The following is a 27869-nucleotide window of genomic DNA, read 5'->3' as shown; positions in this document are numbered from 1 at the left end:
ATTGGTCTAGCAGATGGCACGAGATCTAGCGGTTCCTAAAACGTAGAGAGTGGAGAACAATTGGGGCCAATTATTGGAACTATTAGAGAAGTATAGGCTTGATGTGAATAGCTGTCGACACGGAAAATGAGTACCGCTTGCCGTGTATATAAATAGTGAAATATAACCTATAGAAGAGAACCTTTTTGCCACTCAAACAACTTATTGTTATCTTTACCTTTATCTTTAATTCATCATCATGTTTATCTTTAATTTTCCTACTTTAACTTTAGTTACCTAGTTTCTAGTGAGTTCATCTATAGTTGCAGCATAAAAATATAGATCCGGCACGCCTGCCCCCTCTTCTTTCAGGAAAGCGATAGCACAGTAGTGAAAGTTCTTTAAGATCAAGACATCAGGATCCATGCTACCAAATTTTCACCCTATCTTCTTTCTGACTGTCCACACTAGTGACATGCTCGTACACTCACAAGTCACACGAGCCTACCATGGGACGCTAGCACCGTCCATTCCCTCTCATTGGAGGATACACGGCCAACTCATGGCCTCATCCCAACCTCCCAACTTGATTTCATGTTCATAATGTCACCGGCCTGCACGCTGATCATAGTAGCCAATGACAAGTAATGTAATTATTCGAGGAAATGCCTGAGACGGTAAGGAAGGCTAATAGAAGTTGCCTAGATCCCCATGTCATTTGTTAAGGAACTTAGGTCATGCGCTGGAGCAAGGGAGCTGGACTTGACAAGCAGGTTCAAGGCCTCACCTTGGAGGTGCTAAGTCTGCTAGAAATAAGTAGTCAGGAAATAGGCAGCTCCAATCCAATTTACAAAAAAGTTTGGATGTGATTAAAGACCTTAAAGATTTTTGAGAGGATGAATTCTAGCCAATTTGGTTTTTTAATTACTATCAAATTTTGGCATATAGTCAAAAATTATGTAACTACCATTATGCTGTGTAATCGAAAACCTGGATATGCTAGTTTTTGACTTGATAATGTAAAAATGATAGTTATTAATCTGAAGAGAGAATTTGTGACAAAGTTTACTGAAATAGTGTACCATTTGGCTCAAACCAATTTCTCAGATTAGATGTGAAATCCGTATTATGTATGATTTTTAATATATCCAGTGTCATGCATTTCAGGTAAAGATTTGGAAGCAAGGCTGCCATTATATTCATGAAAGCTGTTGGCTGTCATTCAAAGTTTTGCGTCTCTTTTGGGCTGCTTTTCTTACTTGATCTGACACCCAGTTCGAATAGAACCAGGTCAAGCTTGATTTTTTCTCCTTGCTTTTTCCTTTGTTTCTTTCGACTTGATACATGGATTAGTCTTTAATCATGTTGAAATCCAAAATGGACTCACCTGACCTTATTCATTCTGAAATTAGCTCTTACCATTTAGATTTTTCTCAATGGCTGAATATGAGCCAAAGATTGAGGTTTAATTGCCATACGATTAAACCATCTCAATCATTTCCAGCTCCAACTTTCAGGTTGCAAGGCATATACATTAGCTGGATTTTCTTCCCTGCTTCATCTCTTTTATTCTAATGCAAACATGGATCAGGCTTTAATCATGCTGAAATCCAAAGTGGACTAATGTTACATCATTCATTCTAATGTCAACTCTTACCATTTAGATTTTTTTCCAATGGCTGGATATGAGCCAAAGATTGAGGTCCAGGTTAATTTGCCATACAGTTAAAACATCTCCGCCATTTCAGACTCCAATCTTATAGTTGCAAGGCAATACACTAGATGGTCACAATGAACTCGAGCTTTCAATTGCAAAAATCAACACAAATCAATGAGAAATATTTGTCAAGCCAATTCTGATTTGAATGAGATGATCGAGAAACTCAAGCACAAAATTTTGTCTCTCATGATATCAAGGAAGTAGTTTGAGAGACAGATGCTAACAAATGCCTCATACTACAAAAGAATTATCTTGGCAAATATGTTATTCAAAATTTTCTCTTCAATAAGTTAATCTAGTTTAAACTTAGCAGCTTGTTCTTGAGAAACACGAGGAAACATATTTTCAAACTTAACCAATACAACATACAGAGAAATCAGTTCAACTTAACATCGTTTACATACAAGAAGGCTAACAACCCAATAGTAACAACTAGCCGTGGCGATCCTCAGAAAAGGACAGCAGTTACATCTACTAACAAAAACTCGCCATCATGTAGGAGTCCTGAAGCCATTTCCATTTCCATGTGCATGATAGCCATTCCTGTTAATACTGTTGCTTCCTTTTGTGCTAGGTTTGGACCCACACATAGCTTCCCTTTCTGAAGCAGTAAAGTTCTGATCCTGCAACAAACATGGCTGATAAGTAACTGTTTAACAGTTTCAAAGAAGATGCGAGAAGAAAAGAGAAAAAAAAAGAATATTGAAGCTTAAATGTAACAGCCACCTGGTATTGTCCTTTTGCCTCTTCCTCTGTCGCACTCTTCAAAAATAGAACCAAAGTGAACATTGACAAGTCAACACCACAATAATTCATCAAACAAAATAAGTAGAAGATGTACTGTTTGTCAAAAGAAATTCTTCTCATCCCATCATATAGAAAAGGCATATTTGCTCACCAGATTGTCAAAAATAGGTAAGCCAAAAATCTAGTTAGCATGTTCGCATGAGAAAAAGAAATCTGAATCAGCTGGACAACAGAGGAATTTCTGGCAATAATTACCTGGAACTTTTGTAACCATCATCCTTTTGAGTGGCCGACTCTTCCAGCATTATACCTGCTCTCATCCTGAATCCTGTAGATGCTAACATTTGATAAGGAAGCATGATTCAGCTATAATTAAACTATGACTTTTAAATGATGCTCTATGTGTATAAATAATTGATTTATACTTGTCAGTAATAATACAAGGAAAAAGTAATTAATCCAAGGTTTATTATATTAAATTAAAACATGGATGAGCATAAAAGTGTGTAGGAAAATGACCACACCAGGTTTATATTTCTCCAAGCCAACTTTCCTTCTCACAAGTTCCTAGCCATTTGTTTGCTCTGTCCATAAGAAGTCAGTAGCTGGAGGTGGTAGGGATTTGGCTGGAGCTAGTCAAGGGTAAGGGAGGGAGAGCAGGAGAGAAAGGTAAGGTCTCCAGTATCTAAATACTAATTATATGTAATTGCAATGACATAAAAGCAATTGGCAAGCCAGATACCATAAATTAGTTGAAAAGAATGGCTTATATTGCCTTTCAATTCTTAGTTGCCATTGAACTGGAATCTTTTTACTCATACTCAAGTATCCAACAATTTATGACTTCTGATTCTATTTGATCTCCAACCATATATTGCCAACACAAAATAACATCACAACTGAATCTAACTTGCATTACATTTATTTAATAGACATGTCTTCTGATGGGTGCAAGTGTTTGTAGCACATGTGCTTCAAAAAAAAATCTTTATCAGAGAGATGCATGCTTCAGGAAAAAATAAAACATAACAAGAGAAAACACAAGCTTCGAACACCCAACAGGATGTTGCCCTCCCAGAGATACCTAGCCTAACCCTCCAAAACCATGAAGAATGGGGGATTTGAACGCAGGTGACTTGGTACAACCACCAAAAACTTTACCACCATCAGTGAGGCATCTTAACCATCTTGTTGTGCTTCTTGCTGAAGGTGAAACCTGATCAGATGGACCAAGGCAAGCAGATGTAGACAAACTGCAGGGATTTCAAATATAACAAAAACTCAGCTGACAACTTGAGTTAGATTCTCTCTTTCATATGTGAAAGCGCATCACACTGTAACAAAGGAATGATGAAAAGGAGAGGATAGCCTGCATTGAAATGCACTTAAAAGAATACAACTGTTTGCTGCTACTCCAAACTTGATCAAGCATTTACATTGTTCAACAGGTGTACAATCGCATGAATGTTTAAAGGACACCCATATGGAAGTTAACCAGCCGATGGACCACGCAACTTGTTAGCAACATAGAGGAGATGACTGATGTTTGTAGATGGATATTTCTGCAATAGTTTGAGATTGGAAGTGAAGTCTCCTGCCAAGAGACGTCTTCTAACCAGGATCAGCATGGCACAGCATATTCGAAGTAATGTTTCCTGCATCAATAAGTATTTTTCTTCTATTATCTTTGAAAAGTGAATTTGTAAATTTCCCCCTCTCAAGAGGGGGGGGGGGGGGGGGGGGGAGAGAGAGAGAGAGAGAGTGTGTGTGTGTGTGTGTGTGTGTGTGTTCTTAATATGGTCAGGTATACAAATTATACAGAATAAGTCCTTGATGCCAAGACACTTATTACCTGAGGGCCTTCAGCATCGCTTAATAGTGTGTCCCAGATGTGAAGGCTATCAGCAAAATTGAATTCTTGTGTCAATAGTAGAGTAATCCACCTAAATGCATAGAATTGGGGATTGACCTGCAGGGTCCATATATATGTCCTTAGCTTGCAAGATGACTAGTAATGGAACAACCAAAGTAGAGATCTAGTCATATTCAAAGTGGAGGGCAGCAGCTCAAGAAGTAATAAATATTATAGCACTTTCCTAGAATCTTAACATGGAATTGTTGAGAAAGGTAAATTAGCAGCAGATTCAACAGCATCAACTCTTAATGCAAGATGGTTTCCAGGACAGATGCACAAAATGATAAATTTTTAAGGCATTATGCATGAGAATAGACTATCACTCAAGAAACAAAGGAAATGATAGACAAGAAGAACTATCTTTAAGCAAGAGACAGTAAAAAAGCCAGAACAATAGATAGGGGAATGCCTCACTCAGCTGAGTCTGCATTCTAATATGTACAGAGGTAGCAAGTCTATACTATGATAATAGCCTACTCCATTAATGTGAGAAATGGGTACTGCATTTCCTGAGGGAAGGTACCAGTTGTCAAAGTCCTCCTACACGCATACTTACAATTGCAGCAGACTAAAACAAAAGACAAATGAGTAGGCCAAATTCCTAAATACAACCTTATTATGCATGTGATCTCTTCAAGCTTTAAATTGTTGAAAATCAGGTTCATGTCAGACAGTTATAGATATCATACCATACAATATCAAACACATAAATCCAAACAAAAGATAACTCAGCATTAACTACCCCAGTGACATGCTGCATGGACCTACCTTCTCTATAATTTGGATTGATCATTATGGCTTTACAATGATCTTTTCCGCATTCAACTTGCAGTTTGATCCTTTAAATCCATCAAATATCATAAATCTCTGGGATGTACCTTGGGTGCTGTTCATTGCTGGTAAAAGCTGTTTTCACGAAGCCTAAATTTTATTTCTCAAAAATAAAACCTAATTCTATAAATACAGATTTTGATAAAATAAAAAACTGTACTTGAGATTTTGTTTGGCAACGCATCATAAAATTAAGTTGTACAGAAATGGTTGGGGTTATAATCACTAAAATGGTAATTCTAAAAATGGTTACCGTAAAATGGTTATTGTAAAAAGTTGTTTCGTCGAAGATTTCTGATTGTAAATTTTGTGGTCCTAATCACTAAAGTGTGCTTATTTTCAACAAATTTATGTAAGAACAATCCAAATGGCTTTAATAATCATTTAAAATCAACACAAGATTGTTGTGAAAGGAAGCAAAAAAATACAAGATAAGAGATGGTGCATTTTTCCCTTTTTTCGAAAGAGAAATTTCATGAATCCAGATCTATATAGACAATTTCAATGAGTAAACAAAATGGAAATTACATCAAGTGAAGCATGGTAGCAGGACAAGCCAGGCAAAGATCTCATAAACCCCACTGAACAACCCAAAAATCATTATCTATGGCCCAACAAATGATCTAAATTTCAGCAGACCTACAATAATATTTAGTGGCATGAAAGCAGAATACCCCAAAATCATCCTTTGCAACCCAAAAGGTCTGAAATTAGCATATCTACAAGCATATAAATTCGCACCTAGCTAGACCATGTATATTTGATCTTTATACAGCACATTAAAGAGAACCACCTTGGTAGTAATTTAAACAAAATCCACAAAATACATTAGAAAAACTAAACTTTTCACATAAAAAGTATGACATTTTCAGAGAAGGAGAAATGAGAGAAGAGGAGATGACTGCTTTCTGTTGGCTCCCACCTTGAATTGATGGTTGTTACAACCGAACAAAAAAGGGCAAAAATGGAACAGAAGTGGAGAGAGATCTGAGTTCTAAGGGAAAAAAGTGAAACAACAGGCCCCTCAGAAAACCTGATTTTCTCTTTTTATGAAATACTTTATCAGCTAAAATTCATAATTAAAGCTTCTCAACAAGAAGTTGTCCTAAAAATGTATAAAACAATTTTAAGAAATTTAATTTTAACATAACTGATGACCAAACATGGTCCTAATGGCTTCAATAAACATAACTGAAGGCATATTACAGCTAGGGGAGCTGAGCTGATCTTCAGGCTGTTTGGACTTGGCTCCCTCATATGAACATGCTATTCAAGTTTGGACCAACCTCAGGTGGATCTCAATCATAGATTTTCAATCTTGGCTCATGAATCATGAGAGAAAAGATGATTCTCAACCAGAAATCTTAAGGCTTCCAGTAATATCTGTAAGCTAGCAAATCTTCAAGCTCGGATCATTTACGAACCATGTTTATAAGTGCAGCTCATTATCTAAACGAAGAAGCTTGAACAAACCTGTTATTTAGATGAGCCATGTTTCATCTACAGCTTAAATTCTATGCAACCCTAATTACAAATGCTATCAAAGTGCTATTTTAGACACATACTGCACCTCAGTAATTCAGAATTACAAATATCAAGATAAGATTTAGCCAATGCGCAACTGCCCCCCCCCCCCCCCCCCCCCCATGTTAAGATGGTTATATGATAGAGGTGAGACTACAGCACTGCAAGTATTATGCAATAAAATTTAATGGTAATGATGATTGACATCAAGACCAGTTTGTTACCCTGCATATGTCCAGATTAAGCAAAAAGCCATCATCAGCTTTATGTTAAGAGATTCTGATAGATGATCACAGGATTTTGCAAATTATTCATCCTAAACAAAAGTAAAGAATTTTTATACTTTAGAAATGAGCTACTTTAGAGAGATCATCACAATATGTGAATTTGAAATCCATGATTCCATTTTCATATACTGAATTTAGCCTTTCTCCACTTGTCGAATAAACTCTCATCTAGATCTAGGTACAAATCATATGATAATAGTTGAATCTTTGTGTCCTTCATAGGCCAGTGCCAAAATGAGGTAAGATCCTTTTTTTGCTTGTGCCTTTAACAACGATCACTTCTTGAGGCTCAACATCCTCTCAGAAGCCACCAACTAACAAAAAAACTTCTGCCCTTTATATAGTGCGACCACTTGAAGGAAAAGATGCAGTCTTCTGTTTAGTTTTATGACCCAGCCCTTTGTGCATTGTCTTTATGATGGGAAAAGAACAAACACAAGATACTTGAAGGGACAGGTGGGGCAGATATAGGTTAAAGCAAAGAAAAATAAATATTTCATTTCCTCCCTTCACCCCTAAACGAGTAAGTTTTTGATGGATTTTTCAGAATGCTGTGTACCAATTATTCTCCCAATAATTTCATTTTGATTGTTTCCAGATCCTAATGTTAAATCCTTCAACCAAGCCCATATATATTTTTTTTATCCCTCCTCACAACTCCTCTAACTCAGATGATTTTCAGTCAAAAGAATTGGGAAACGACAATGCTGACCAATCATGTGGACACAGAAAACAGAGAATAGGCACTGTACCAGCAACTATTGTTTGCTCCACAGCAGAATGGCAGCTTCAGAGAGAACTTTTGCCAAAATGAAGACCTTGATGGCCAAATGACTGGAATAGCCTCATGTGGCAATCGTTACTTGTTAAATAACAGATTAACTTTATTACAGCTTCAGGAATTATTATAGGGAAGTTGATAACAGATATTTCTTTATGTACATAACTTAATCATTTGTATAACTTTCAAATATCACATAACCATCAAATTTTCTGGGCTTCCTCATCAACTAATATGGACAGGAAAAAAGAAAAACTTAAAGAAGAACCAGATAACAACTAGTACAAACGACCTGATGCTTAAACATATTCTGTATGAAAAATTAATAAAGAATTGATAGCCACATGATCACATTAACTTCTGCAGCATTCAGGTTTAGAAAGTAATTTATCTGATCAGGCTTGTGTACAACACGCATGCGCCATGTTGTGCTATTTACCATAATTATATCATAAAGAAATTGCTACATGATACAGGAGAATGGGCAACAGAACTATCAGAGTATAACATAATTTGAGAAAGAAAAAATTCAACAAGGTTGTTCCAATATAAGCAATAGAACTCAATTAGTTAATGAAAAAAATTCTCAGAATTTCTTTATTTCTTACTTTTGTTGTGATCTCCAAATGACGCCAAAGCTCTCCATCATGTTTCTTTAGAAGCTCTGACAATTTAGTAATTGTAGCACGAATTCCAACAACGCTATTGTCAAGTTTCTGGCAGAAATTGTCCCTGAATTCGCTTAATAACTCAACAAAACAAAAGAATGCATCTGCTTCAGCACAGACCTACAAGTCAAAATGGCAAAATGGTAAAGAATTCAAAAAAGGAAAAAGAACACCCAGATAATGCTCTAGAGCCATGAGATAGGAATAAAGCACAAAACAACAATGATGTTTCCAGAGTAAAATTTCACAGACCAAATGGGGCCTTAGAACATATCCTACTCTTTTTACAACCCACAACCATACAATCCTGCTTGGAAAAATAAAGAAAGAAAAGGGATAAGTGTTTACAAGTAATTCTTTTGTCATCAATTTTGTATAGTTCAACATAAAATTGTCTAGGGTCAGTAATGGTAATAATACATTTTCAGCATTGATCAAAGAATTATAAAATCTTATATGAAGAGACTACACAAGGAAAGAACATAATAATTAGCAATTTCATAAATTCAGATTATTCGGACAACTTTAATCTGTTCAATAATTTGCAGCTTAACTCCACAGACTGATCCTTACATTTTAAGAGACACCACAGCTTATCTGGTTACCACCCTCTACAACAAACAGATGCCTCCATCAAAATGGAAGCAAATGTCAAAGAAACCAAAAATAAAATATTTAGGAGCCTCTTTGGGTGGATTTTGATTCTAAGTAAAAATCCGAAGATCCTGCAGATTCTTAACTAGAAATTGTAATCTTTTCTTCCAAGAATAAATCTTAATATAAAATTATAAGTAGATTGTCATCTAATTCGACAAAGAAAAAAACCTATACAACGAATCGCTGAAAACTTCATAAATATGTAATAATAATTTTTTAAAAGTCATCAGAAATTAGGTATGACGCATAAAAGATCTAATTCCAAAATGTGAAACAGATATGATACAAAATCTAATCATTTTTTAAAAGTCATCAGAAATTAGGTATGACGCATAAGAGATCCAATTCCAAAATGTGAAACAGATATGATACAAAATCTAATCAGTTGAAAAATATTCAAAACCGTACAGCATTATTCTCATCTGGATCATTCCGAAAGACATACAAAAGAGGTGCCAAAACTTCATTCATCCCTTGTACATATCTTATTCCTGGATTTAACTTTGCAAAGATGATAAGTATGCGCCTTAAGGCTTCCTGAAAATGAGCAAAACACTATAATCAGTTCAATGAAGTGCACTAAAATGATTGGTTGATATAGGAAATAGAATCACCTGATTAGACTTTGCAAAAGATGAGTCCCCAGAGAAAAAGTGCATGTCAGGATGAGTACGCCTTACATCTCGATCAATCTGCTCTATAATCTCTGTATCCTGCAAAGGATACAGTTTACACATTTGAGTATGTGAAAGCATCAATATACAACCCACATTTGGTAGAGACAGAGAGACTATGAAAAAGATAGAACAGCTGGAAGTGCTTAATTTTAGAATATCCTAACTTTATCCAGTCATAAATTGGGTATGTGGTTAACATCCTAATGTGAAAATAGGAGCAAAATGCAGAGATAAGCATCAAGACAATATATCCAGGTTATCACTGTCCACAAACACAGGTTGATGTAAATAGAAAGCTTTTCAAAAAAAAATAAGGTCATATAGAAGATATCTTTAGAGCAGTCATAACCTGGGTCTCATTGTGAAATAAAACTTGTGCAGTAATAAAATATGGAAATCTTGCATTTAAATCGAACTACTCCATAACTTTATTTATGTGTCTCGGACAAGCACAGAATGGATGACAACAAGAACACAACACTCAACTATAACCTATGTTAGATCTTACAAGGTGTAGTGCAGAGATGTTCTCCAAACAAATTTGTACAGAGTTTTTACATGACCTACGTGTTCTACTTAATGTCGAAGCAGTACCTGGAAAAATTGATTCCAGACACTAGTTCTTCCAAGGCTCAGCGGGTGCTCTCCATGAGTTATCTCTGATCTCGAGAGCAAACCACTATTTCCACCTTCCGACTCTTCATATTTGGGGCCAGCAGATTCCTCCAACCTCCTTGTCACTTCTGACTGACTAGCAACAGAAACTTTCAGAAACCACAGAATGGCCCAACAATAACATACAAGTTGAAAAATGTACACACTAATAACCATGATTCTTTAATTCCTTCAGTTTTAAATGCCTAACATTTGAAAATCAAATAGTTTCTATGATAAGATTTCATAAATTTTCCTCGAAGGAAAATATTCTCAGCCGTTCTCATAAAAAATGAAGTCATCGACAAACTCACAGGATTCACTAAAAACTCATCTTTAAAAGCCTCATACTGCGACCGCTTCTTCTCCAACTCTTGTGCCCATAATCCATGATCATTCGGCAAATAACACAAGAGAAGCTGCCACACCACCAAGACACCAACATCACTCCAATGTCAGCAAAATGAGCAACAAACTAAAGAACCAAAATTTATTAGCTTATAATTGATCTCAAAACAAAATTTCAACGAAAAAAATGACAGTTTAGCATTGTACCTTATTAAAATAAAACAAGAAATGCAACAATAATTACAGTTTTCATCACAAATTAGCTAGGAAAATAACAATAATAAATTCAACGAAAATTTGTGTTTCCAGTGAAATACAGTAACAAATTAGCAAAGTGAGCTGTAAGATTCATGTTTACAGGCATAAAAAACTACAAATAGGGCACAAAATGGATATCAAATAAACACCTTCCAAACCATCGAACGAATCCCAGCCCCATCCGGAATACCTTGCGAAGCCAATCTCCGCACTTCTTCAATATTTATAACCTTCTTCGATAGCTGATCATTGTCAACATATTAACCAACCAACTCCAAATTTAAGCAAGCAATCAGAAAAATCGGACAAAAAAGAGATCAAATTAGCCAAGACCCTGACCTCGTCCAGGAGCTGGGACTGGCGGGAGACCTCTTCCGGCGAGAATCGCGAGGAGGGGCTCGGGTCGCCGGCCGGGGGCGCCGCCTCCGGCTTCTGGGTCTCCGCCGGCTGCGGACGCGGCGGCCGCTGCGGAGATCGGCGAGTAGGTGGGGCCTCAGGGACCGGAGCTCGGATTGGGGCCTCGGGCTTTAGGGTTTCGGTCGAGGCCTTGGGGGAGGGCACGCGGAAACGATCGCCGGAATACGAGGTGGGATTCGAGGACCAGATCGAGCTATTAAGCCAGTCTGGTATTCCCTTGTGCGCCATCTCCGCTTCCTGTTTCCCGATTCCCTCAGCCGTTTCGTCGCGTTTCGGCCATCGGAGATCTCTAGAGATCTCTTTCGCTTCTTTCTCCCAAAGCTCAGAGCGCGAGATCCAGTCGGCCGGGGAAGGTCAATTTAAAAACTTTATTTTACGAATTTATGAGGAGAGAAGGATTCGCTTGTGCTACGTGGCGTGCATTTGTTTGCTGATGGAACTGTCCGCTGTTTCCAAGGAACAGCTTTGCAACGTGGTGGATCTCCTGGGATCAAATGGTTGTGGTGGAAATGAGAGGGTTTTGGTCCTTTTGGAGCTTGGAAAACCTTGCCATTGAAAGTTTAAATAATTTTATTAATCATTGTTATAAGCCAGCAGAGGGACCTCCCTCCCATCAAGTGGAAAGTTTTAGGAGCATCCAACTAAGAGTGTCAAAGGACTGGGTCCATGACTCCATGGTTTCACTTTCATTCAGATTAGAATATTAAACATTAATAACCCATAATCCAATGCTTATGCACCAACCTCAAGTATATAGAATTCAATCTATATTCTACAACCAATCAACTAGAAATACTTTAATGTTGACTTGTTTCATACAGATCACAATATGAACCTTAAAACAAATATTAGTGTTTTGAGCATATATACTAAAATCTCTTGAAATAACTTTAGTAGTCTTAACTTTGATCTTTTCTCAAATCAACCATATTTTATTCTTGAGCATGAAACATATTTTTATTGCTATAGATAAAGTATTCTTATATTGCTCAATTAGGTACTTGTATGATTGGTATTTCACTTTATAAGCATACGAACACCTTAATAAGAAGATCAATACTTTAATTCTTATTTTAAGAGAATATATCTTATTTATAACAACTTAATCGACCTCGACATCCGCCATGAAATATAATTAAATTTTGAAAATTCTTGCTTAAATGTAATGGATTCAAATCATTACAAGTATACAAAACTGTTTCATATAATAGTTGCATATGAGTTATACTCCCACTGACTACGGAATCATATACTAATAAGTATAGCCTATAATCTTAACAGACTATCAATAAACTTAAATATTATTAATAAGAAGTAAGTCCAATTATAAATATGGAGATCCTATAATTTGTGTACATAACCTTCTTTTTGTTCGTCACCTGCTTTTCTTATTCATTAATTTGTGTGCTAAATACTAAGGTCACCTTATGCTCGTGATAGGATTGTAATTAATATTATGCCAACTACTATAACCTGTTGGCAAGGCCATATGTCAAGCTATTGTAACCCGCTAGCAAAGGCTATATACTAAATAGGATAACTGGCCGGCAAGGGCCGTACATAACTATTTGAGAGCCCATAGCCATATTTCTTAAATCATATTTTCTTAAAATATATGTTCTTATATCATAATTAAATAAATAAGTTGAAAAATATTAAATGGCTTGATAGAGTTAAGAATCCATAAGTAAACTATTAATAGTGAAACAATTATGCAAATAACCTTTTTATAACAAAAATATAAATTTCATAAATATAAAGTTTGTAGTTCACAAACAAGTCATTAATATAGAAATATTAATAAAACCATACTTTGCATGACAATACATGATTTGCATGATATCATATGCTTAGCCTTATTCAAGAAAATATAGAACCATCAATGTCAAATATTTTATTTTATATTTTATAAAATTTTAAGCAACTGGTAATTCAAAACTAGTAAGGAGCATTAGCGTTACCTATCTCTTTTACCTTATACTTTGAAACTTTACTAGGCAAATATACTAAATCTATTTAAAACATTAAAAGCAAAATTAATTTGTATTTAATGACTTGAATAAAATTTTAAATAACAAGAAATAAGGGACGATTGGTTGGACGATGACATCCAACGATTCCAGATGGAAGAGGTCTAAGCGGCTTGATCAATGAATCATAAAGCACAGACTCGATCAAGGCTACAATCATTCGACAGGATTCGTTAATAATGGATTTTAAAGATACACAATAGAGCCGGGTGATTGGTTCAACAGGCTGCCTGGGTACCAGAATGGTCAAGGACTCTTTGCTAGGATCAACTTAGGTCCATAGGACAAAAAGATGGGACCCTTTATTAGGGTGCAAGGGTCTGTTTAGAAAGAGAAAGAGAAAGAAGAAGAAAATAAGAAAAAGAGAGTCATTGCATCCTTCGTAGAAAGTGAAGAGGGAAGGCTGAAGGTGGCGACAACATACAGTAATGGCGGGCGGCAAAGGGTAGCCAACGACGGCAACCAACCAGTGAGGAAAAAAAGGGGAAAGCTCGAAAAAATAGGGGATAGGAGTTTTTCCATTTTTTTGGGCATTAGCCAATCACTGAAAGCCATCGTTGCGCCGAAAGGGTTGTAGGAAGGCCAAGGGACTCGGTCCGACATCAGGAGGCGGCAGTGCCAATAGTTGAAAAAAGGGGAAGAAAGATCTAAAAATAGGGGACGGCATAAGGCTTCGTTCACAACCAATTTCAGCGAATTTCTTAGCCGACAGCGGTGATTCAAGGCCATGGAAAGAAGAGAATACAAAGAGAGGAGGATCGAGGCCTTACCTAGCTCTGGCAAGCTCTCCGGTCCTAATTTCCAGCAGGCACAGTGATAGATGCGTTGATTTCAAAGAGAGAAAAGAGAAAGAAAGAGGCACGATGATCGTTAGTGGAGGATCAAAGAGGATAGGAGAGGTCGTTTTATGGTGGAGCCCTAGGGTTCTGCTCGAGTCCAGCAACCCTAGGACTCCAATTCTAGCTAGAGTGTTCAGAGAAAAAGAAGACTCTCACTAGCGGTCTTTTATTGCTGGTCATGCACGTAGCACTCACAGGCCAGCGGTTGGGCCAAGCCTAGTCGGGCCGGTCAAATGGATCAGGTCCGAGCATGCCTTCACAAGCTGGATTAGCTTCCTATCAGAGCATCAATGAAGAGCATTGCGATGATATCATCGAGCTAGAACTCAGACGTCCAGTAGGTCGATGGGCCATTGGACTGCACCGTTGTCATGGCAAGGTTGCAACTAAGGAGACCCGAGGGTTAAGCCAGCGAAGCCCTTCGACGAGATTCGTACACTGTTTCGCAGGGCCGAGGCATCATCGATATGAATCGAGGGACAAAGGCCTGGGACACTTCTTAGTCAAGGCTATTTTAGTCCTAAAATTATTATGTGACCATCAAATGATGACAGTGAGATGAAAGCATCGCTTAACAAATATTAACTAATTGGTAGCGGACTGGAAGAGGCGTAACGAAACCCCAAAACGCTCAAATCATTTCCATTTATCCCTTTTCTCTCCCCTCCGAGGCTCCATTCGATCGGCCACTCTTCGCCCGTTGCGCTCCTTCGAACCCTAGCTCTGCAATCGCGTCTCCGGGCCCTCGGCGCTTCGCCGGGAGAGCAAGCCAAGATGTACGCGGATCGGGAGGCTTCCGGGACGAAGAGATCGATCCAGGAGCGCCTCAATGGCGGCCTGGCCGACGATGTCGGCCGGACCAGATACGCCACCGGGAAAAGGTTCGATTTTCCTTCTCTCAATCCGGTTGGAATGCTTCTGTTCTTGTTCCTAAATCGGTGTAAACAATGTTAATTGGCTCGTAGGTATCTTGATTTCTGGTCGAGATTGGGAAAATTAGGGTTTTTTTAGTTCGGTTGCTCTGTTAGGCAGTAACAAATGGGTTCTTCCGTGCTTCAATTATTTTTTTAATTCAAGAAAGTTGATGCTTTGGCCTGTTAGGTTTTAGAAAAACTGCGCATAGCCGTGCACTGCTATATACTTAGTCAGGCTACAGTTTTGTTTTAATAAGGTTTGGCTTGTTGGATGACTCTTTTACATTACGGCCAGTTAGGCAAACCAATGTGGTTGCCGATATCTATGACGAGGAAGCTAGGTTTTGTTCAAATAGGCTTTTTTGTCCTTTCTAAATGCATTGTTCTAGATAAGCAGTTGTTCAATATTGGTCTTATGTTTGTTAGATAAATAAGTTTAATTTTTTTTGCTAGCAGGTTGCTGCTTCCTGTAATTTGTAAATAAGTTTCCAATTAGCAGGTTTTTAGTTGGTATCAGGTGTTGATCAACAAATTTAGGGTTTTGGTTAGATTTTTCGTTGGTTTATTATGTTGCAGAATGAGTATTTGCATTAGTTTGGGGTTTGGGGTTTTGGTTTGGGGGGGGGGGGGGGGGGGGGGGGGGGCGCTAACCGCCAAAAGTTTTTGAGCATGAAGACTGAATGTTTGATTAACCACAAATGGGAAGCCTGCTGGGGTTGTTGCAGTTGAAATAACAATTAAGCCGTGTTTTCTTTGGTTCATGTCATTGCAGTTCAGCAGGGCCTACTGGGTTGTTAAGCATATTTACTGGGTACTCAGAGTTTGCTTGCGGTTTAAATTATTTCAACCCTCAGTTACTGTTCTGTTAGGTTTCATGCCGAAGCAGCTGCAGTAAAAAACCTTTTTAGTATAGCTAAATCTTGTGGGAAAGCTCTTATCTTAGGAGGGTGAGTATATAGCCACTTTAAAAGCATTAAGTCCATTTTGAGAAATAATTTACTAACATAAAAATCTTGCCCTAAAAAAAGTTGCCCAGCTACAGTGCAGCTCATCTAGTGCAACAATATAGTTGGGTGGGTTTGATTCACATAAAAAGTTGCCCAGATGATGTGAAACTCATCTACTGTTCCACAGTCTTGAAGATGAGGATACGTCCACTTCGAAGGCATTAGTTGCTTTATCAATGCAGAAATCTAGCTCAAAAAAGCCACATATATGATATTTAATTCCATTTGGATGATATGTAATTCTTCTTGTGCTCCACAATCTAACATCTTGTACAGTTCTATTTAAGAAAGGGAGCAATAAGAGACTATACTAGCATTATGCTTCTATTTATACATGAGAACCAGATTATATGACCTATGCTTGCCCTCTTCTGATTAAACCTCATTAATAATTTTGTTTATTATGGGTTAACACGGCTGACCCAGTTTAACGACAGTTGGCTATTTTGTCCATTTTTGGGCTTCTTAAGCAAACATTGAAGGATAAACATTTGTTAGCCGTTATTGGTCATATTAGGACTGATTGATTATCTTTGACCATTATTAATCATTCATGCACCTAATTTTATTATACTTGATCAGAAATAGCTCTTCAGATTTTTACGTTTGTCTTATTTGCATTATTGTCAGGATATGAGCTTGTCTACCAGTTTGGAATCTTATTATGTTGCTTTGATATCATATTTCAGGTTTCATATATGGGCTATAAAGGTTTCAATTTTTTTGATGTTGTTATCAATTTTTTACATTACTATTTGTGCTAACCCGTTGTTGGACCACATCTAAGGTTCAGATCGACAACTTAATGAATCATGTAAAAGAAGTGGTGCAAAGCTCAAAATATGATCTCAAAATATGAACATGTAAAAGATGACTAATGTGATGTGCATGTCATGAATGATACCTTCAGAAAGGCAACTGACTTGTCACTTTTAAAATTGATACCTTTTCCTTTTGGTCTTGCCCAGAACTCCAACTTATTAATTGCTCAGGATGATGATTGTTTGGTTTTAAGCAACAAAAGCTAGAGATTTGTTAGGAAAATCTGAATGGTAAAACTTGTTTAGCATGATTCATGCATATGGATGCAGATTTATATAGTGCTTCGTTGCCAGGAGTTTTCAGCAATTTGTTTGATGCTTTATTTTGATTATCTCATAGATGATGCCCTAGTGATAGTCTTAAATGTGTAATCTTACAACACGAAGTCAAGATTTAGCTCATTGTAATAAGAGGGAAAACATCCTTATCAAACTTGGTACCCTCAGATACCTAAATTGTGGAAGAAGATTTTGCGTGTTAAAAATTAACTGTAAAAGCTATTGTTTTAGGATTAATTCTTCAGATGTTGGAAGAACAATTTAGAAGACCAGTGCAATAAGCAAGTTTGCATATCATCTGAGGATCTTGGGAAAAAAAAACAAAAAAGTATGAGGTCATTTGTAAACTCAAACTTCAATACTGGTACTGACATCAGATTGTTAAAAAAAAAGATTTTAAATTTAGAAGGTGAATATTAAAAAAAGGCATTTTTCGATCTATTAATTCTTTTTCTTTCTTTAGTGTAAAGTCCAGATTTATAAATGTCAAAAGTAGTATTGTTGAAATTTCTGGGTTTGTAGGTGTATTTTATTAAATAATAAAACACAAGGGCTTATTTGAAATGTTATTATTTCATCTGAGGCTTTTTGTAAGAATCATATACTGACAAGGTGGGAAAGTAAGGTCAAAAAAAGCATGGATGAAATGACATATTAGAAAACTGAAAATTTGGCTCATACAAAAGCGTAAAGGAAGGTTGTTGGCTATCTTATTCTACCCACTAACCAGTCACAAGGTTAACCCAGTCTCTAGTTGCAACTTTTTAAAGGCCAAACCATAGGTGGACATGTATTTCGTACAGCTGGTTGCATAAAATAAGCCGAGAAAGTGTTAAAAGTAAAGATCACTTGTGGTTGGCATGTTTATTTTGAGCTATAAAGATGACCTATTCACCTAGCATCAGATTATTTTGGCATGAAGAGCAAAAAATATTGGTTATATCTAGTGCATTGAATACTATTTTGTTTCCAGCAAATATCACTGGAGATATAATACCGTTGGAATCACTTGTCTTTGTTTAACTGATCTTTGAGGTTGCTCTGCAGGCAACGCCAAACTGATGACAGATGGAAACATGATCTTTACAAGGATGATGAAGGACCTCAAGTTTCAAGTATGAACATAGTGAATAAACAAATACAGATTTGACTTCTGTTTAGTATGTCTTAATTTCTTGGCAAATTTTATTTTAAATTGAATCTTGGAATTCTTAATGAATGCAAAAGTTGGTGCCAAAGATCTTCGATTGAAGCTTCAGAAAAAAGACATGCAGCAAGTTTATCAAGGTGGGAAGAGATCTGGAGTACGAGATCTTCGTGAAAAGCTATCTGGCACAATGAACCCACTGCCAACCAGTACTCATCTGCCCAAACCTAAGCCAGTCTCTGAAATTGTTAAACCTGCTCAAAAAACCAACCCTGCTGAAGCAACTGTACTGGACACTAAAAAAGTCCCTGCCCCAGCTTCTTCTAAGAAGCAGTCTAAGCAAAAGGTGGAAGTTCTTTTGATTTCCTTATAGTGAATATATTCTGCTTCATTACTGCAGCTATGCATTCATCTCTTAGCATTACATGAATTAAACTGCATCAGTTATTTCTGGATTTTAATGACCACATGGCTGGCACCAGTGGTGGTGGACTTGCCAAAAGGAGACAGCCAATCCAATTGTTTGGTTCCAATTTAAAATATTGGTGTCCATTATCCAACAATTAGTCACTTGATTCATGCAATTGTGTGTTGACAAATCATGTCAATGGTATTGGCACGGAAGCAAGGCAACAATGGTCCAATCCAAATGAAAAGATTGGCTATGGATGAGTGGTTCTCCAGGGGAAAGGCTCTCAATGTGGCCCAGATCACGGTCTTATACCTAGTACCATGAAACTTGACAGATGTTTCTGTGCGAATGTTATACCTTGCTAGGTCGCTAAGTCAAATGAGGGCATATACTGCTGTAGGATTTTGATGACCATATGCATCTGTGGTGATGGACTAGCCAAAAGGAGATGAGCCAAACTCCAATTGTTTGGTTGTAATTTAAAATATTGGACATCCATTATCCAACAATTAGTCACTTGATTCATGCAATTTTGTGATGACAAATCATGCCAATGGTATCGACAGAGAAACAAGGTGATGGTGATCCAAGCCAAATAAGGAGACTGGCTATGGTTGAGTAGTTCTTCTAGGAAAAAGCTCTCAAATATCTATAGATGGCCCAGAATGAGAGTCTTAATACCATGAAACTTGAAAGACATGTTTCTGTGTGAATGTTATACATTGTAAGGGAATTAAGTCAAATGAGGAAACATACTGTAGTAGGCTAATGCCCAAGTAATTTGTCTAATCTTTTGTGAAGAATTTTTCCTATATAATTTTGTACATAATAATGAAATATTACATTTGCACAACCCTGAACACTTTCTCAAATGAAACTGAGCTTTCTCGTACTTAAAAGTTGATAATTCGTTGGATGTATTTAGATCAAACATTCTTGCCATTTATAGTTATAAGGAGGGCTAAGTTGGCTTTTATTATGGGGGATGTAAAATTTGAAGGTTTTGGTGAATGCCCTTCATTGTAGTATTATAGCTGGATTTATCTTCAGATTTGTGTTGGCGAAAGGTTTTAGTGTTGGTTGTTAGTTGGTTATTGGATGTAATGGCCTTCAGGATCATGTAAATCAGGTTGAAGGCATGTCGACTTTTGCTGTTTTCAAGATTGGTAAATGTCTGAATAAAAAAGGTTGGTCATATTGTGGACTTCTTTGATGAATTAAGAGTTCAGTTATGTAGTGCCTTTACTAGTGGATGGCATCTTGTTAGCATCATATCCTAGGTAAATGATCGAGGCCACCTTGTTAACTCTCCTCTACATTTGATGAGGTCAAGGAGATTGCTGGAGAAAAGTGTCTTCTTTTGTTACATCCCAATTATGAGCAGCTTTCCTTGCTCATGAGGGTTCAGATAAGCTGTGTGTCATGCACATATCTGTAATATGAAGTTACTACTCAGGCCTTTGAAAACAAAACAGATAACCATAATTTTGAACTGTCAAACTTAGAAAAAAAATATTTTTGCAGTCCTTTATCTGTTGGTTTACTGATTTCCATGTTGTTTGCTGAGGATATAATTTTAGTTGTGCAATAAGATCCAGCAAGAAATGTATTACTAAATGAATTACTGTTGATCTAATGTAGAAGTTTGGTGTGTTGCTTATACATTATCGTAGTTTTTTTTTTTCGGTTGTTTGCTGTTGCTGAAATCCAACCCTGGGCCACAATAGTGAAAGGAGCTTTGTTTTTTTCAGTTTTTATTTGGCTCTCTGCATGATGATGCTGATTCTTCTAGAATTGTGTCCCTGTCTTATCTAATGCTTTTGTGATTTTCTGTACTCCTCATATATTTGTTGATCTGTGCAGTCTGAGTTGTCAGTGGACAGTTTATTGCGATCTCTCGGTCTAGAGAAGTATTCAATAACATTCCAGGCAGAGGAGGTCAGTACACAAGGCATTATTAGTTTCCATCATTGACCTCTTGTGCTTTCTGGTTTTCCAAATTAAATTCTCCATGCGCAGGTTGATATGACAGCTCTTATGCATATGACTGATGCAGATCTAAAGGCTTTAGGAATTCCAATGGTAAACCAGAAATTCCTGACTTTTTTTGAAACTTTTTAAAGTAAGCAGATTTTTGGCATGAAGTGCATCTGGACTTTCTGTTTTTGGAAGCAAATTTGGTTTCGATTTGCTTTATCAGGATTCTGAATACATTTAAGGGCATCTACTAGAATCAAGCCTTGTCCTTGTTTTCACATGTATTCGACTTTTTGTAATTAATCTACAATGGCTCTTACTTTTCTCAGTTTCTATTATCAGTCTTTGCATTCAATGTGTCATGGCTGTTGTTATTATTGTTTTTTCTTCTTTTTGAACTTTTTCTCCCCACAGTCGTCTAATTTTTTTTAAGTTCTATTACATGATAAAACGATGCCCTCCAGATGAACAAATTGATCAGTAGACCTGGGCACTCTTATAACTTTTGCTCTATCTTTGCCCCAAACATCTACAAATTCCTGAAGATATTTTGTCATGATATACATTATTAGATGAATTATTTCTGCAGATGACAGAAAAGAAACGGCAAAATAAGTATGAATTGAGTGATAAACTCTTTACAGAACAGTTTGTACCCCTAATAAATGTTATCATGCTTATTGTTCTCATTTAATAGTGTGCTATTACTGTAATTCAAGCAAGAGTACTGCAATTATCAGATTATTTTGTATGGCTGTTTAGAAACTTATGTAAGATCTACTTGCTTGCCCCATTTGCTTTTCTATAGTTTTTCAATAATCATCGTCCAAGGGACTGCTTGGTTGCAAGGAAAATCCTGGAGAACTTATTGTCTTTGAATATCTAGCTTTCCAAATGCTTGTTTCAACTTAAAGTTTTTGGAAACACATTTCTAGGTTCCAGGAAAACTTTTCTTTTTCCATGTAGAAGTTCTTTCTTTTCCATAGATTCCTTGCAACCAAATAGGCCCTAATTCTCTCTCATCGGTGATTTTTGGTTGGACATGTAAATGATGAGATTTTATTTGGCTGCACTTCACTTTCCATAATGATGCAAACTATTTTAGCATTTCACATTCATAGGCTATATGCAGTCTTTTGACGTCTAAACTATCATTTGGTTGGTTTCAGGGTCCTAGGAAAAAAATACTTTTGGCCTTGGATTCTAGAGCCTAGAAGTGTGGTGGTGAAAAACCGTTCGAGGCAATTATTTATTCTGTTCTTGCCAGTAGCTTTTGATGATTACTGGGTTTGAATGTGATCAAATCCTTTATCAGTGGAGTCGGTTGCACACTGACCTGTGCACTTATGTTCTTTAACTCTACATCAATACCTGATGATGAGATTTTGTGCAAAGCTCATTTGTATTCTAAATCTTATAGGTGCATTCTGGTGAAGATTTTCATGTCAACTGTATTTTCAAGCCTCTCTCCCTCCCAAACACACGCACATACTCACACAAATACACATCACACAATCTGATACATACAATATCATTTTCCTGATGGGTGGTTGATGCTGATGGCATTTTGAGCCTGTATCTTAATTCTTTTCAAGTTTGAGAAGTATGGTGGAGGTGCCACCTTTCAGGTTCAACCTTGAATCTCCCCCCAGTGCTTGTGTTATGATGTCTGATCGACATTCTGATTCTGTAAAAATCTTGCTTTTTGGCATGTACACCATTCTGAAATGTGAGTTGTGGCACAAGCTTGCTCTAATTGCCAACTGCGAACTCGTTCAAATCAATTTTATATATGTGTATACCCTTGCTTTGTACTGTAATCGCTCAGCTACAGGTGCCTGCGTAAGCAATAGCATACCCCGAGTTGAAAATTCATCTACTCAAGCCTCCATGTAGCTAAGATTTTTCTTCTATAGTTCTTTGTTTAAAAAGGAAAACCCCTTCATCTGATTGCAAGCAACACCAATGTGAAAGGATGATTGCAGTTTAGTTCTGTGGTCAAGATCAGACATTCAGATATGGCATAGAAGCTGAGCATGGTTAAAGGCAATCAGTATTTGGGAGCAATGCAGCTGGAGGTGAATATTTTCAGGAAGATGCAGAAAAATCACCAAAAGTTGAAAACATTTGGATACCAAATTCAATAATAAGCAGAACCAATGGAAATTTGATCTGATGGTTCAAGCCCTCTGTTAACAGCATCCTCCTGAGACAGCTCCAGGTTTACAGACCTCGTGAAAGGACTTCTTCTTGGGAGAGTTGCTCAAGAAAATTTAATATAATTGAAATATTCTCTTGTTTCTATGATAATCAAATATTTTATGTTCAGTGACAAATAATAAACATTAGGTAAAATTTACCAGCGAAATGTAGCATCAAAAAGTTTAAATTCATATATGGATACATGGCCAATTGGACCGGGCTCCAGGAAAAGACGTGCAACAAGGCATGCCAACTTAAGTGCCTGCCTGCTGCAGTCAATATATTCCACCAAAAGCATCAAAAATTCTTATTTCATGTATAAAGTAATGATCATATGTTCAACAGGACTGCAGAGGACTCTTGACCTTTTCATCATTATCGGCAAAGTGATGCTTGGTCTCCTAATTACTAAAGTTTGGACATATACACAATTGGAATATGGGCAACCTTCATTTTTTTTTTCATTTTTGTCCATGCAACGCTTGGGCTCTAAAGGGAAAAGATGCAAATCCTCTAAATGATTACAAGGTATGGGTGAAAGTGGATCAGATATTATCCATCTGAATCCATTTTCGTGTTCGATTCTATCTGGTTATGGATGAAAATTTAAGCATCAGAATAATATTCATATCTGCATCCATATCGATCAAAGAAAAACGGATATGGATACGGATAGACAACTACTCCTTTCATTTCCTAATATCTTAATCTATTTGTAATATTATTTAATTTTATCTAACACTCATAATTTTTTTAAAAAATAAATAATCATATTAACGTGCTACTAACTTGATTTATCTTCCACCTAGTGATATCTTTAATTCTACATTCATAAATTTTAATTATCTAAGTTATATCCGCATTTATATCTACACCATTAGTATTTGATGTTATTCATATCTGCATAAAATGAATATGGATATAAATTTTTATATCTAACTAATATCTAGTATTTGTATTTATCAAACAAAACAAATATAAATATATATATATATGTTAATATTAATTCTGTATTTCATTTAATTCAAGCCCTACGAAAAGGCAACCCAACCCAAGCACCAGCCAGAGTAAATTCTACCTTAGGCATTATTCATCCATACCACCTCATATCATACTAACGTATAAAATTCATCTCAAGTAATTATACAAGACCTTCCAACCCCCTCAGGTCTCACTAGCTTCCTCCATGAGAAGCTTGCTGCAAAGACACTGACGTACAGTAAGAGGCAACTCTTTCCTGAAGAGATCTGCAAGTTGTTCAAAAAAAATATTCTGGAATAATTTCACCATTCTTAACTCTTGAATAAAATGATCATCCAAGTCAACGTGCTGTGTATGAGCATAAAAGACTGGATTAAACGATAACCTTGACCATCACAATCCTACCAACCATGATGAGAAATATTGAAGAGTCTTCTATTAAACCCTCTAAAGTTTGGGACATTACCATAGAGTAAGCCACACACCACAATCAATTCATACAAGATATGAAACACTTTCAAATTTAGGCATTGGGCAGGGGCCGCGCGGACGCGTACCCCCTCTACCACAAATTATGACGTCCACTCTCCCTCTTGGGGAGATGGTAAGCCAGGGCTCCCACCAAGTGCAATGTGGGCCCCTGACCTAGGCCATGGGCCTTTTTGTTCACCCACCGACCTCGTCCAGGTAAGTATGGTTCAACGTTCCACGGCCGTCTCCTTTAATTCAGCTCCCGGCCCTCACCTGTTTTCCCTGTACCCGATGTGGGACTAAAGTGAGCGCTAATCATTGGCTACGAAGTTGCTACGCGTGACGGACGAGTGTCATGCCGGGCAAGTAATAGCAACCATCGACTGTGGGAGCCTGCATGACACGTGATAACAGAGGGATTAATAATCCGACGGTCAGCAATCCATCACCGGTACCCAAGCTCTCATCTTCCGATCAAGTAAATCTCCTCTACTCCTCTTTCCCGTTCAAATAGTGTGTCAAACAACGGCATTACTGCGTGTATATCGTGAGGCCAATGGAGCGGCCAATTGGGTGGCGGTATATGTTACGAGTCACTCAGAAGGTACCCTATGGTCTGAGGAGAGTAGCAGCCCGGAGCACTTCGGGGCATTTTATTTTTTAACTCTATTAGATGTATTCGTATCCGTATTGTATGAAATATCCGTTTTCAAAAAAGAAAAAACAACGGCATTACAGCATCTACTGAAGTTTCGTCACTCACTCCCATTAACTGATGCCATTCGCACTGCATAAATTATTCCTTTTTTCCCTTCATTCTTGTCGCTGCCGCCAAAAATCTGAGCTCCAAGTCTGGCATTGACTGACCATGCTTAGGTAAAGAAGGTGGCCTGGCATTGACTATTCGACCTGAAAACAAGAAGGAGAAGTATGCTTACATATAAGTTTGTCCGCTAAGGAAACCTCCAATATTTAAGACAGACAAAAATTTTGAGAAAAGTGTCAAAATTTGAAAGAGAGCGAGAAGAGCATAGAGAAATCATACCTAAAGTGTTTACTTAACCGTGCGCAATTGTGGGTCGAGCTATAGCGGTCGCCATTGAAGAGAATTTAAATGGTTTACAGGATTTTTAATTGTGGCCACACATGCAGCGAGCTGCCATTAGTCAATTACTCTTGCCTACTTTTTGCTGCAATATTTCCAAAATTTCATATTGTTTTTATCTTATCTCGTGGTATCAGAGATACAGGGATATATCTGCACTTGATTCTTACTGGTTGTGGCAGCTTCTCTGGTCATTCAACCACTCATATCCAACATGGCATGTCCCAATGCTTCAAGAATCATTGCCTTCCATGAAGCCTGTTGTTGCTGGGGCCATTTGTGCCCATCTCTTAGGCTCAACACTAACTCTATAACTTGCATTGTATTTTGTTCCATACCATTGCTAGGGTTGTACTGTGTCTTTGGCCTGAGTGTCGCCATTGTCTTCTTGATCATTCTTTAAATATAGAAGATACCAACTGAAGCATTGGAAATGGTATAAAATCTTCCTATTTTCGACTTGTGGTCTATCTGGCCTCATTGTGAAGGAAAAAAAGGCTAAGTTGTTCGTTTGAATCATTGTTCAAATGATATAAATTCTAATTTATAACTTATTAGACATTCTGTGTTAGCTTTCGGCAGGTAACTATTTCTCTCCACAAGTGCATGTTGCTTGGCATATGATCCAAGTGAGAAGAAAACAAAGAAGACCATGATTAGAATAAATTATGAGTGAAGTTTTTGGGGGTTTTTTGGGTACCCAGATAATGATTGATTGTGGCTTTAGAAATATTGCTAAGCCCATTGTATTGTAAAGAACCTTTAAGATCAGAGGCACAGCAGCTTTGGAGATGCTGAAATTGATCAGGATGTGAGAGGGTCAATTGGATTAATTTTTGCTGGTTGTGACAACATGTTAGGGTTGGTCCATGAGACCATCCATCCATCCCATTATCCTTGTATTTGACCCTAGGGGGGATGAAAAGCAACCGTGTTTGAAGGCCAATTAGCCAAGCCTCCGATGAATATATAGAGCATGTTGTAGAATAACTTATATTTCTTGCATATCTAGAATTTTGAGCTCTTTCTATAGTTGAAGAGTACTTATCCTTTCGAAGTTGAACTCTTTAGTGTCAAAGTCTAAGTAGAAGACTATCTTTGGGCTTTCCTTATCTAGATTAACTCGGAAATGAGAATCCTATTGAAAATTGTCCCTACTATACCACATGTTGGCCAATGATAGGTATGTCAAATTCAAGCCACATCACCAAATTTAGCTATTATTATTGCTTTTGGCTCCTTTGCTTCCACATCTTAAGCTTCATTATTTCCCCCAGGTGTATGGTTGCATGGTGCTACCTTGGATGTAATATTATTAAAATCCATATAACTACTTTTAAATAATATTTGGCCCAACTTTGAAAATCTATTGCTAATACGAACTTGCATTAAAAAGAAACAAAATAAAGAGGGGGAAAGTAACCTCCTCGATCTTGCACATGCTTCTTGCAATCATATACATGGACTGGATGCTAGGTCATGTTATCACGATGGTTCAAAATAAGCTATAAATTCCATTACCCTTAAGTTTGTAAGAATAAGAAAAATTATTGTCTAGTCACGCAACCCAAAAAAAAAAAAAAAGAGTGAATTGGATTTCTAAAGATTAACAAATATGTGGAATTTAAAATTTAATTTTAAAAATATGCGTAAAGTAAAATTTAACTATAAAAATAAGTGTAAAGTGAACAAAGACAAAATAAGGAGAAAGATGCATCACATAAACATAATATTTTATCAATACCCTCAAACCCTTAATCAACCTATACTTAAACATTGATAACAAATTTTGAGAACTAAGAGCCGGCAATCTACCTGTACTTCAAAGAAAACCATCCACAGCAAATTTTAAGGACTAAGATTTGGGCAGGGGCCGCGCGAACGCGTACCCCCTCTACCACAAATTATGACGTCCACTCTCCCGCTTTGGGGAGATGGTAAGCCAGGGCTCCCACCAAGTGCAATATGGGCCCCTGACCTAGGCCATGGGCCTTCTTGTTCACCCATAGACCCCGTCCAGGTAAGTATGGTTCCACGTACCACGGCCGTCTCCTTTAATCGAGCTCCCGGCCCTCACCTGTTTTATCTGTACCCGATGTGGGACTAAAATCACCTCTGGAGATTCGGAGCTTTTTACCTGCTATGACCTTAACGTTCCTTTGACATTTGACCTCTAGTTTTCCTAGTATTTCTCTAACCAGTTTTATTTATTTATTTTTTA

General features: G+C 37.2%; 2 protein-coding genes, 1 long non-coding RNA gene and 2 other non-coding genes across 9 annotated transcripts; 1 reads left to right on the top strand and 4 right to left on the bottom strand.

The window, feature by feature from the left end:
* Window positions 1-1963: 1963 nt before the first annotated feature.
* On the bottom strand, window positions 1964-3668 carry LOC113462952 (uncharacterized). Of its 3 annotated transcripts, none has more exons than XR_015971026.2 (4): window positions 3531-3668; window positions 2702-2774; window positions 2426-2461; window positions 1964-2322 (listed from the first exon to the last, which is right to left on the bottom strand). It is a non-coding gene; the product is annotated as an uncharacterized LOC113462952 (long non-coding RNA). The 3 variants fall into 3 exon arrangements; XR_015971027.2 differs by lacking the exon at window positions 3531-3668 and adding an exon at window positions 2971-3105; XR_015971025.2 differs by lacking the exon at window positions 3531-3668 and adding an exon at window positions 2971-3095 and having other exon boundaries at window positions 2702-2783.
* A 126-nt stretch (window positions 3669-3794) lies between these two features.
* On the bottom strand, window positions 3795-11822 carry LOC103710627 (uncharacterized). 2 transcript variants are annotated; one of them, XM_026806016.4, is made up of 9 exons: window positions 11386-11822; window positions 11196-11288; window positions 10755-10859; window positions 10381-10533; window positions 9724-9822; window positions 9518-9646; window positions 8393-8572; window positions 4299-4415; window positions 3795-4101 (listed from the first exon to the last, which is right to left on the bottom strand). In XM_026806016.4, the coding sequence occupies exons 1-9, from the start codon at window positions 11689-11691 to the stop codon at window positions 3937-3939; spliced, it is 1347 nt and encodes a 448-aa protein (XP_026661817.4). In that variant the 5' UTR covers window positions 11692-11822; the 3' UTR covers window positions 3795-3936. The 2 variants fall into 2 exon arrangements, with proteins under 2 accessions (XP_026661817.4, XP_017699158.4); XM_017843669.5 differs by lacking the exons at window positions 3795-4101; window positions 4299-4415 and adding an exon at window positions 5032-5267.
* A 3115-nt stretch (window positions 11823-14937) lies between these two features.
* Window positions 14938-22338, top strand: LOC103710591 (uncharacterized). Of its 2 annotated transcripts, none has more exons than XM_008796383.6 (6): window positions 14938-15213; window positions 18401-18468; window positions 18593-18846; window positions 20776-20850; window positions 20932-20994; window positions 22059-22338. In XM_008796383.6, the coding sequence occupies exons 1-6, from the start codon at window positions 15107-15109 to the stop codon at window positions 22101-22103; spliced, it is 612 nt and encodes a 203-aa protein (XP_008794605.4). In that variant the 5' UTR covers window positions 14938-15106; the 3' UTR covers window positions 22104-22338. The 2 variants fall into 2 exon arrangements, with proteins under 2 accessions (XP_008794605.4, XP_008794603.4); XM_008796381.6 differs by having other exon boundaries at window positions 18581-18846.
* A 2269-nt stretch (window positions 22339-24607) lies between these two features.
* LOC113462956 (U1 spliceosomal RNA) lies at window positions 24608-24767 on the bottom strand. The gene has a single exon (XR_003386370.3). It is a non-coding gene; the product is annotated as a U1 spliceosomal RNA (small nuclear RNA).
* Window positions 24768-27515: 2748 nt separating this feature from the next.
* LOC113462955 (U1 spliceosomal RNA) lies at window positions 27516-27676 on the bottom strand. Its single transcript, XR_003386369.4, has one exon. It is a non-coding gene; the product is annotated as a U1 spliceosomal RNA (small nuclear RNA).
* Window positions 27677-27869: the final 193 nt, after the last annotated feature.

The sequence above is a fragment of the Phoenix dactylifera genome, chromosome 11, assembly GCF_051530095.1.
Source record: "Phoenix dactylifera cultivar Ajwa chromosome 11, Ajwa_hap1_PhDact_Kaust_v1.1, whole genome shotgun sequence".
NCBI classification, from domain to species: Eukaryota; Viridiplantae; Streptophyta; class Magnoliopsida; order Arecales; family Arecaceae; genus Phoenix; species Phoenix dactylifera.
This window is presented reverse-complemented; position numbering and strand designations above follow the sequence as displayed.